General features: G+C 25.1%; 3 protein-coding genes across 3 annotated transcripts in view; all 3 read right to left on the reverse strand.

The window, feature by feature from the left end:
* Positions 1 to 1,802: 1,802 nt before the first annotated feature.
* On the reverse strand, positions 1,803 to 6,911 carry DICPUDRAFT_32967 (uncharacterized protein; the record flags this gene model as incomplete). Its single annotated transcript, XM_003287726.1, has 7 exons — positions 1,803 to 2,155; positions 2,222 to 3,697; positions 3,779 to 3,994; positions 4,091 to 5,123; positions 5,166 to 5,824; positions 6,119 to 6,598; positions 6,767 to 6,911. 7 exons carry the CDS (start codon positions 6,909 to 6,911, stop codon positions 1,803 to 1,805), a joined length of 4,362 nt encoding a protein of 1,453 aa, XP_003287774.1.
* A 256-nt stretch (positions 6,912 to 7,167) lies between these two features.
* Positions 7,168 to 8,304, reverse strand: DICPUDRAFT_32986 (uncharacterized protein; the record flags this gene model as incomplete). The annotated part of the gene is made up of 1 exon (XM_003287727.1): positions 7,168 to 8,304. One exon carries the CDS (start codon positions 8,302 to 8,304, stop codon positions 7,168 to 7,170), a length of 1,137 nt encoding a protein of 378 aa, XP_003287775.1.
* Positions 8,305 to 11,467: 3,163 nt separating this feature from the next.
* DICPUDRAFT_78615 (uncharacterized protein) overlaps positions 11,468 to 12,265 on the reverse strand; it is a gene marked incomplete at both ends in the record, with an annotated part of 1,404 nt that continues 606 nt past the window's right edge. Inside the window, one exon of the mRNA XM_003287728.1 lies at positions 11,468 to 12,204. Within this exon, the coding sequence (XP_003287776.1) occupies positions 11,468 to 12,204 (737 nt within the window). The remainder of the gene's footprint in view (positions 12,205 to 12,265) is intronic.

The following is a 12,265-nucleotide window of genomic DNA, read 5'->3' on the forward strand; positions in this document are numbered from 1 at the left end:
AGAGGTAAATTTAGATAAAATTTTTTTGATGGGGTTATTGGTCTAAAATTTATATTTCACATTTTCAAAAATTATTTTTTTATCTATATTTGTGTGGAAACACATGTGGGTGTTAAAAAATTACATAATAAAAATGAAATGAAAAAAAATAAAAAACACTACCGAAATTATATAATAGAGTACAAACTTGAGAGGGTGTGCTAAAGATGGGATAGTTAAGTGAAAGTGTTTTATTATTATTATTTTTATTATGTTGTTGTTTTTGAGAGAGTGAGGAAATATAGTATAAATATTTAACAATAAAATATATATTTGATAAAAGGAATAAATTATAAAAAAAAAAAAAAAACAAAATAAATAAAATTAATTAAGCAAAAATAGCAACAACAATAAAAATAACAACCCAATTAAAAAAATTTATAATATTATAAATTTTAAAATTTTTAAAATTGTAAATTTACAGATAATTTTATGTAAATTTAGTATATATATAAATTTTATAATTTTTATAGAGATTATAAATTATGTAACAACATATATCTATAAATTTAACAGTGTAAAAAAATAAAGCAGGTGTATTTATAAAAATATTTAAATAAATTTATAAAAAATAGTAATATTAAAGAAATACACTACAGATTAATTATGATGATCTTTTTAGAATGTTATTGTTAATAATAATTTGTGATTAATAATTATTAAAAAAAATAGAAAAATTGTTTATATTGGCGAAAAAAAAGATATAGAATAAAAATTTTATACTTTATCATTTTTTATTTATTTATTTATTTGTTTATTTATATAAAAGATGATAATATTATTAAAATTTCTTTTATTTTATTTTTTTTTTCTATTATTAAGTAGATTATGTAATTTATAAAATATAATTTATTAAATATAAAATATAAAATATAAAAAACATAAAACATAAAAATAAAAATAGATAGATAACCAGTAATTGATTTATTTTGATAATGAAAATATATTTTACATATTTATATTTACCTTTTGTTTGATTTTTTTTTATAGTTCTAATTATCTAATTTTCAAATTTACTTAGTTTATTATATTGTGATATTATTAGTTATAATTTATAATAATAATATTATGATATAAGAGCTATGTGAGTAATAAATTGAAATTAAATTTATAAAAAAAAAAAATTTCATTTTGAAATTTAATTTATAAAAAAAAAAAAAATAAAAAAAAAATAATTGGGAAATTAAATAAAACAAATATCTTTTGAAATTTTTATGGGTATACATACTAAAAAAAAAAAAAAAAAAAAAAAAAAAAAAGATTCTTTTTAACTCTTTTGATTTCTTTATTAAAAACTGATATTCTATCAGTTAAATGTTAGTTTTTTATTTTAAATTATAATAAAATTAAATATTTCAATTGAAATTGAAATTGAAAAAAACCAACTGTGAATTTACCTACATTTTATAAAGAAATAAACAAGTCTCATAGCCTTTTATATATAAATCATTTTTTTATATTTTTAATAATAAAAAATAAAATAAAAAAAAAAAAAAATAAAAAAAAAAAATAAAATTAAAAAAATTATTTTAGAAATAAAATTATTTTTTAAAATATTTTGGTTTTATAATAATTAAATAATTAATATTTAATTATTTAATAAAATTAAATTGAATTAAATTAATGAAATTTCCAAAAAAATTTATTATAATTGATTTTTTATTTTCAAAATAATTTAAAATATTATTGTTGTTTTTAATAAAATTTTATTATATTATAATAATTATTATTGTTTATTTATTATTATTATTATTATTATTATTTTAAAATATACTCCATGAATCGAAACAATTTTTTAATGCTGTTAAAATTTCATCAGTATTTGAACCAACACTTGAAGCTAATAATCTTCTTTCTTTTTGATTTAATTTAACGAATTTTGATAATAGATCACCATCTAAAATATACTTTGGTAATTGATGAATGGTTGAAGGTGAAAAATGGAAATTTTGACTAAATGATTTGAAAGCTCTATATTGTTTTGCATTCAAACCAGCAGGTTGGGGTAAATAATAAAGTTTGCTTTGTAGGTGATAAAATAGTTGATACATTCTTTCGTCCAATGGTCTTAAAACATTTAAACTACCATCTAAAGTTCCAAAAAATACTAATTGGTCTTTAATCGGTATATTGATATTACCACCATTATGATGATGGTGATGATGATGATTGCCATTTGCACCATTATTATTATTACCATTGCTAGATGATTGAATATTAAATTTCATTGGAGTTCTAACAAACTTTTCTATATTTGAACCTATATGGAAATCTGCTTTACATAGTAACATTTGACCTTGTCTACTGGTTGGATCAGCTGGATCAAATGAGAACAGTAATATATTTTTATCTAAATCACTAACCAATATGGAAAGAGTTTGCTGGTTTACAATAAATTCGGTGGAAAAGATATTGAGCGATTGATAATCTTTACTGAGTGGTACAAGTTGTTTACCATTCCATTGTAAAAAGTAAACACTTTTATACATATCACCGATTACAATATATGTTTTAATTGTTGAGATAGAACAGATATAGATTTGAGCATCGTGGAATGATAATGTTACCAATTGACCAGTTAAAAATTGATTTACAGTGAGTTTTGGACCAATTGTCATTAAAAGTAAACCTGATACGCTGGATAATGCTGTTACTGGACCTTTTTGTTCTTTTTCGTATAAAAGATTTAAACGTTTGGTACCTAAATCATCTGATTCGAACTGGGTTTTGTGAGATACAATTTCAAATACCAACACTCTACCTTTACATTGTGTATCTTCACCAAATGTGAATGCAGTACCAATAACAAGAAATGGTTTGCTCTTGATAGTTTCGTCAGATTCTTTAAACTTTAACGAAACAATTTTCATTGCTAACACGGTTTCTCTATCTTGTAATGAAAAGCTATCAATAAATCTCCATGACCAGTCTATTGTTGGATCAATAATTTTAATTTGGAATTTCTCGTCGGTTAAAATTGGTTTCTTTGAGTCTTCTTCTAATTCCTGGGTTACTTGTGGGAATGATACAACAACTACATAACATTTTAATTCATTATGATAGGCGATCTTGTGAGCAGACAGTTTAATTGGGACTCTACGTATAGCATATTCATTTTCAAAGTTCATTAAACCATTTAAATAACCAATCTTGATATGTTGCTTATCTTCTGTATAATAGAGAAAACCATTTGGACAATCTGCATTATGGAATGGCTTCAAGGAGACAATAGCACCATCGAAATCCATAGAGTGCAATCTAATATAGCCCTTTTCGTTGAAAATCCACACTGGCTTTTGACCACCAATAAATACACCATTATTTTTACTACTTAGTTTAATATTTACAATTGATTTCTTTCTATAACCATCACTATTTATTGATTTACTATTATTAGATAGATCTCTTAAAATAAAATTATGATTATATTTTTTAAATCTTAAATCGCCATTTTCTTTCTTGAAAGATTTGTAAACAATTAAATCACCAATTCTGTTTTTTAATAATAAGTAAGGTTGTGAGTTATTTAAAATTTCTAAAGATATTTCTACAATTTCTAAATTTTCATTTTGCAAAATTTGCTGTTCAAACTTTTCCCTTTGTTCTTTTTCTTTTTGTTCTTTTTGTTTTTGTAATTGTAATTTAATTTTATTGGTTGCTTTAGAGTTGTTTGATATTGGTGGTGATAAAACTTTTTCTAAAAAGTTGATTTGGTTATCATATGTTGAAGTTGGTATACCTAAAATCTCTGGTTCAATTAGAATATTATTTGTTTTAAATACCAATTCCTGACTTGATACTCTATAAATTTCAAATGAACCTTTATTTGTGAAAATATTTAAATAAATATTATTTTCAATTAAATTGATTTCATTATTAAATTGATTTTCTTGTTGTTGTTCTGGTTCTTGCTGTTGCTTCTTATTTGATTGTACATTTTCTTTCATAACTGTATCTTCTTTTTTATCTAATAGTTTGTCAATATCATCATCTGAGTCTGATTCTGATTCTGATTCTGATTCGGATGAGTCTAAAAATGATAAATTATTACTTTCTTCTTTTGGTTTGGCCTTATTTTGTTGTTGTGGTTGTTGTTGTGGTTGATTATTTTCTTCTTTAATTTTATCTTCTTGATTTTCAATGATTTTGGATTCATTGAATTTTTGATTATTTAAATTTAAAAAGAATTGATTTTTATCAAAAAATAATGATGAAGTTAAAACTTTACCTTCATCGCCATGGTTTAATGAAAAATTAAATTGATTTAATTTTAATAATTTGTAGTCGCATTTAAACAGTTGAATAGAGTTGTCTGAATAGTGAACTAAAACATATGGATCTTGAATAAATGTTGATTTAATTGGTTTTGATAATTTAATTTCTTGAACTATGTTATTGTAATCGTTTAATAATTTTATTGAGTTTTCATTGATCAAAACAATTCTTCTCTTATTGAATAAATTGCCCATATCTAGAGTACGATACTCGAATTCACCTTTAAATGTAAGCTTTCCTTCTTCACTACTTGTGGTATCTAAAATATTGGTTGTGCCATTACTCATTGAAATATATAAATAATCGAGATAGTCTTCTTCAATTGGCTGTTTTTGTTGTTGCTGTTCATATTGTTGCTCTTCTTTAATAATTTCATTTATTGTTCTTTTTTTACCAATTAGTTTTTCTTCTTCATCTTCTTTTATACTAGACGACGCTTTGTTATAAACAGTCCAAAAACTATTAACTACACCTTCAGAATCGAAGGCACCAACTATTTCGGGTTTAACAGAGTTTTGCAAAATAGAAATTGAACCATTTTTACCATAACCTGAGCATGTTACAAGCTCTAAAAATCTTGGCATATATGCTGGATCACTTGGTAAAGTGTTAAGATCGTAGGTTGGATTTAATGCTTGGCCAATAACCATATCGCCTACAGGACCAACATTTAAAATTTGATCACAAATACCTAGTTGATATGATTTCAATTGATTCTTTTTCTCTTTGAACAGTTCATCTTCTTCATCTAAAACTTCGTCCATTTCATCCTTTTGTTGTTGCTGTTGTTGATTTAATAGCTTTTCTTGCTCTTGTTGTTCTATTTGTTCCTCGTCGAATATATCAAAGACTTCTGAGGTTTTTTGTTTTTTATATGGATTACTAAAATTTTCGTGCTCTAACGATTCATCGGTAATTGATTTTTCTGTATATTGCAATAATAATGAATCACCTAATCTTGACCCTAAGAATAATAAATTATCAGATACCACACACATGCAGGTTGCTAAAACACTACCACCAGCCTTTGATACATGAATTCTTTGTACAGTTCTACCATCAGAGATTAAATGGAATATTAAAAGTTCACCACCCTTCAATGAGCCTATGAATTTATCGGCCTCTAAGAAAACAAAATTTGAACGATCGAGAGTAAATACCAAATTTAAGGTTTCATCAAGAGGAAATTCAAATTTATCACCAATATCTATATTTGCATATTCGTTGACTGCTAAACCATATTTCGAAGTTTGATTAACATGAAACATAATATTTGGAGTTATAACTAAAGCACCACTTAATGGTTCTGGTACACTGACTAATTGGTCGCAATTGTAAGGCATGTTGCTTGTATGCCAAATGATGGATGCTAATTTAGTTGAAAAATTAATTGAAATGGCTGTTAATTGACTTGTTAACCTTTTAACTGCAATACGTGATGTCCATGTTTGAGATGGTTCGTGTAAAAACAATATGGTTGGTTCATAGTATCCATATAAAAAACAAAAATCTTTCACATTTTCGATATCAATTGATTTTAGATCGATTATAAACGATTTTAATAACTTTTGTCTAAAAATAAAAAAAATTTTAGTGTTGGTTAGGAATGAAATTATAATAGATATATTTAAATATATAAACAATTCTTACTCTTTTCTTTTCTTTTTAATATTTATATTTATATTTGTATTATCGGTATCGTCATCTGAGGTTTTTGAAAATAAGAAATCGAATTCGTCATCATCATCAATCTTTGATGGCTTTTTACTATTTTTACTATTATCATTTGATTGATTGTTATTACTATTATCATCGTCATCATCATCAAATTCTTCTGTATAGTCTTGATTGGCATTGTCATTTTCTTTTTCATCTTCTTCATCTTTTTCTTCTTCGTCTTCATCATCTAAAATTGAGCTAATTTGTTTGAATGGTAAAACTACTATATTTCTATCGTACAATAACATTGTTGCACAACGTTGTTGAGTATCAATTTTTAATATTGGTGGATGCTTGAAATGAATTCTTCCGTTTTTAAACTCATCGTTTTCATAAAAGTGAAGTGATCTGATTTCGAAATCCATAATATCGATGTTATAGTCTAAAACTGAAATTTTTGCATCTCGGAATGTTAAAAGTAATGAATCTTTATTTTCACCTGGATATCTAACCGATGCCATCGATTCAATCGTTCCAAATAATTTTAACTCTATCAATAATTCTAAACTTGGCTTGATTTCAACCTTTTTGATTTGCTTTTGCTGTGTTGTTGTATTTTCATTCTCTTGATTACTGTTATCCTCATTATTCATCGACGATACAATAGAATTAATAATATCTTGTTGAGAATCTATAACAATTTCATATTTTTCAATTTTTTCCTTTTTTTTTTTAAAATTAAATTTATAAATTAATATTAAATTTTAAAAACAATATAATTATATTTAAATACTTACATATTTGATTTTGTAAACTTGTAATGTATTGTTTTTTGATAATACCAGATTTATAGTATCATTATCAATTAGATTTGCTTTTATACATTGTTCAACACCTGTTGGAGCTAAAACTTGTTTTTGAAATACCTGATGGCTCATCAAGTAATATTTGTATATAAAACTATATTCTATATATAGTTTTATATATATAGTTTTTTGAAAAATAGTTTATTAATTAAATTGCAAAAAAATGAAATGAAAATGAAAAATTTTTAAAAAAAAAAAATTTAAAAAAAAAAAAATTAAAAAAAATTAAAAAAAAAAAAAAAAAAAAAGTAAAAAAAATAAATAAGGAAATAAAGTATTTTGATGATAATGATAATCATAAATAAATAATTTTTTTATTTAGAATAGTTTAAATAAATAATAATACATTTAAGAATAATAAAACTAAAAGACCATTTAATTTTAAAATATTTGAATTGTTTGGATCGCTTCCATCTTGTTCACTGCTATTGGTAGTTTCTTCACTGCTACTGCCACTGCTATCGGTAGTTTCTTCACTGCTGCTTGGTACAACAAAGTTGTTGCCCTCTAAGTTCCAGCCGACACAAGTTGATGAAGTTTTGGTGGTTTGTAAATAACCAGTTTCTGGGTATCTGAAAACTTTGTTGTCTGTTGTGGTGGTTTCAAAGTAATATTGTTGACAATCTGTGAAAGTTGTGGCTTTGTGAGAGTAAATACCGAAAGTGGAGTTACCATATCTGAGTGGTATATTAATTTTTGTATTGCTAAAAACAATGTTCATTTTCTTGGCAACCAAAGCACCTTTTGGGCTATAGAAGGTTACAAGGAAGAGAGTTTCACCAGAGGTGGCTGGGTAATAGGTATGGTATCCTGAATAAATTGGAGATTGTGGTGCAGATACACATTGTGTACCAAGGAAATCCTGGGTCCAATATAATGAGTTGAATTCGCTTTCATAATTACCGACACCAACACTATAGAATGGGTAATCGAATGACATTATAATATCTCTGTGACCAATTTCAGCGACAACTTGGTCACTTGGACATGGAGCGTTAAATTTTTCGCAAATTAATTGATTGTTGGTTGCAATACCAGTTTGTGGTGGTTTGGCCCAAGCAATATTTTCACCATATGCACCTTTTTCAATACATGAGTCCCAGTTTTTAAATCTATCGTTGACGGTGGTACCATTACAATCGTTATGTTGGAAGCATTTGCTGGTTGAAGTTTCTTTAGTGGCCATATCAAAGCTATGGGCTTTTGCTAAACGATTCAATGAATTGTAATAAAATAATGGATTAACTCCTGATGGATATCTTGATTCTGTTAAAATATCATCGATGCCTTGGAAACCAACCATAAAGTCTCTTTTATATTCTCTTGGAAACATTCTTACAACATTGAGCATATTATGTGATTCTCTTTCTAAATAATTTGGATTACCTTCTGAATCTGATTCTCCATAACAATTAATTAATCCAATAAAACTAATTAATATTATTAAATTTAATATTAATTTCATTTTATTTTTATTTTTTATTTATTTCAACAGTATTTGTTTTAAAAAAAAAAAAAAAAATTTGATTTTTTTTTTTAAAATTTTTTTTAAAATTATTATAAAAGGCGAAAAAAAATATCTTTATTTTTTTTTTAAATTTTTATAATAACACAATCAAAAAAATGGAAAAATATCTAATTTTTAAAAACCCACCAAAACAATTTTTTTTTTAAATTAAATAAAATCAATTTTTTTAATCTTTTTTTTTTATTCAAATTTTTAAAATATAAATTTTTTTTTTTTATTATCAAATAGAAAAAAATACCTAAATTTATTTATTATTTAGTTTTAGATCTAGTAAGAAGTAATGTAATTTGACTATCCATTAATATACTACTTATTTAGTTGAATTTTCTCCAAAGATTGTAGTTTTATTTAAAAATTATTTAAACACTTACAATAATCATTTTTATTGATTTTAATCGTTAGCTACGGATATTTAAATTACTAATCGAATGGAACACAACTTATTTCTTTTAGTTTATTAATTTAAAAAAAATTATCATAATTTTTTAAGATTCCATCAAAGCCGGCTTTGGCGCAATGGTAGCGCGATTGACTGTAGTAATTTATCTGTTATCAATCGGTTGCTAGTTCGAGTCTGGCAAGCCGGAATTTTTATCATTCTTTTATCTTTTGTGTGATTTTGTGTTGTTTTGACCCGAAGTCTCACCAACTTCCAAAATAACAAATACCAATACCACCACAAAAAGTCCACCAATTAGGATGTAAATAACCGGGGGAGTAATGATAGTGGTCGAACGAATTTCCTACAAGTTACCGCTCAGGGTTCGAAACCCAGTCTTTATTAATTTTTTTTTGAATTTTTAATTTGAATCTATTATTTTGATGTTCATCTACAAAACAAATAGAAGTAACTCTGTAACATAGGTATTATCTGTTTTAGTAAGAATTTTTTTATAATAAATTATAAAAACTGTGTATGACTCTAAGTTTGATAATATATCTGTTTTTCATGATTTACAGTGTTATATATAATAAAGCTTTGAAACTTGAATGATTTGCTGATGTTTATTAGATTGATACAAAAACAAACTGTTGGACTAGCCTCTACATGGTTTCTATGTCATTGAACCTTATTTGTCTAAATTTATTTGACTTTGCTAATTTAATTGCTTTTTCTGATTGAATGTGTGAATAATTAGATTACACCTAAAATCAAAACTGTATACCAAATATTAATTGAATTATAAAGTATATCTAAAGATGAAAACTTGTTTGATTTTGAATTTGATTGTAATTGAGGTCAATTAAAAATATCTACAGAGTTTGGCCATCAGCTTTTCATAATGAAAAAGAATTAAAATACTGATACATCTATTATGATTAATGAAAGGCCACTTGAAGTCTATGAGATGATGTACTTGAGATTTAGGACGGAAATAATAGTTGATTGTTGGCTAAGTGAAAATTGACAAACCAGAACAATGATGGACCTCTACTTTGTGCATACTTTTGAGCTTCATTGGCTACTGATTACTGAGAATGGCAGAAGAATAATTACTTTAGGTTTTTTTTAATTATTATTATAATTATTTTTGATTATTATATTATACTGAAAAATTAACAATGTGATAATGTGTTCATACTGAAAAAGGACCCCAATGTTTCATGAATGATTTGAAAAAAAACACAATTGAAAAGAATAAACTATACCCCCAATGTATAATTAATGATTTGAAATAAATAAAATGTTGAAACTGAACAAGAAAGAATTAAAATTAAGCTAAATAAGTATTAAAATTAAATATTAGTTTCTTTTATATTCAAATTTAAAAATAATTATGTAAATAATAACATTATAGCTACCTTAAAAATACAAATACCCCAATGTTGGTATTAAATAAAGAACGTGATTATACTGAAAGAGATAATATTATAATTAATCTAAATATGAAATAAATATTAGTTTCTTTTATATTTTAATTTATTATGTTAATATTATCATTGTATTTACTTTGATAAAGCAATTACCCAAAAATGGCAAAGTGTTGAAATGAGAATGAATTAAATATTGAGCTTTTTGATATGAAAGAGAAAGATTCAAACTAAAAACGTGTTGAATGAGAATGAATTAAATATTGATCATTTTGATGTGTATGAGAAAGATTTAAACTAAAAACGAATAAAATATTGGTTAATTTTATATTCAAATATAATAATTATGTAAATATTTACATTATAGCTACCTTAGGGAATGAAAGCGCACATATTGATATTTATTATAGAACATGGTTATAATGGAAGATAAAGAATTGTAATTAAACTAAATAGGATTTAAAATTAAATATTAGTTTTTTAATATACAAATTAAATTTTAATATAAAAATAAATTTATATTATTTATGTAATTATTAACTTAATATTTACCAAAAGAGAACTAGACATGAAACCTTTGGAACTTCTTTAACCTTTTTTTGAAGAGTTGAGGATAATGCAATGAATTGTAATGTTTGTCCAATGATGTTGTTTTCTGATATAATATTGTTTGATTTCGTTATTATTACATATGGATAGAGTATTATTGACCGAGGTTAAAATCATCTAATTGGTGGCCAGCTAATTGATGAAAATTAACCAAAGAATCTATATTTTCCCTATGGATTGGAATATTGTAACCGAAATGTTATTGGACATCCATTCTGTTTAAAATGTTATTTATATTTTTAATCGATGTTCATAGCATCATTTATTAAATCCTCATTTTGATTATCTCTCTACAATAAAATAATAAATTAAATTAATATATATGTTTTATTAATAAATTATAAATATGAATGTATGAATTACTTACTCTAATATTTAAAATTGGTTGTCTGCAAGTTGGACAGGATCTAGTACGAGAATACCATCGAGTAATGCATGCAAAGCAAAATTTATGAACACAATCAATTGATGCACTATTAATGGCCTCTACCTGATTATAGCAAACTGTGCAGATGTTTTCGTTTTCATCTTGTTCCATTTGTTGTGGTTGACTTTCTTGTTGCAATCTAATTTGTTGTAATCTTTCTTGTTGCAATCTTAAGGCTTCAAATTGTTGTCTACGTACCCTTTGAATTTCTTCTTGTGTTTGTGGTTCTTGGGAACGTTCTCTATTTCTTTGTTATCTTTCTGAATTTCTTCTATTGGCCCTTTGTTGAAGTAATACATCTAATCTTTCATTTAATGAATTTAGGTAACGATGATATTCACGGGCTTCTTCCAAATACAATTGTTGTTGCTCTCTTGCAACTCTTTGTGATCTTTCTCTTTCTAATGCTTCACTACGTACCCTTTCTCTTAATAAAGTTTGGGCACGTTCCCTTTCTTGTTGCTCTCTTGCAACTCTTTCCCTTTCTATTCTTTCTCTTTCTTCTCTCTCCCTTTCTATTCTCTCTCTTTCTATTCTTTCTCTCTCTAAAGTTTCTAGACGTACCCTTTCTTGATGCTCTCTTTCAATTCTTAATAAATATTGGGTACGTTCCCATTCTTGTTGCTCTCTTATTATTCTTTCTCTTTCAAAAGCTTCTAAACGTTCTCTTTCTTGTCTTTCTCTAACTAATCTTTCTGAACGTTCAGATTCTCTGATTTCTCTTTCAAAATCTAATACTTCTTTTCTGAGAGCTTTGTTTGCTTTCTCTCTTTCAGTTTGTTCTTTATCCCTTCTTAGAATTTCTAGTACCAATGTATCTGACTCTAATGATTGGTTACTATTATTATTATTGAGATTGTTATTTCTGCTATCATTAGAGGCAATGTTTGAAGGAATAAAGTTTGGGGTTGTTCTTTCTTGTGTTTCTTGTGTTTCTGTTGGTGTATCTTTGAAAAAACGAAATGGTAAATATCTTACACCTTTTTTACCTTTATTATTATTATCATTATTATCAAAAATTATATTATGATGATCTTCATCAAATAATTA

The sequence above is a fragment of the Dictyostelium purpureum genome (genome assembly GCF_000190715.1).
Source record: "Dictyostelium purpureum unplaced genomic scaffold DICPUscaffold_110, whole genome shotgun sequence".
Taxonomy (NCBI): Eukaryota; Evosea; class Eumycetozoa; order Dictyosteliales; family Dictyosteliaceae; genus Dictyostelium; species Dictyostelium purpureum.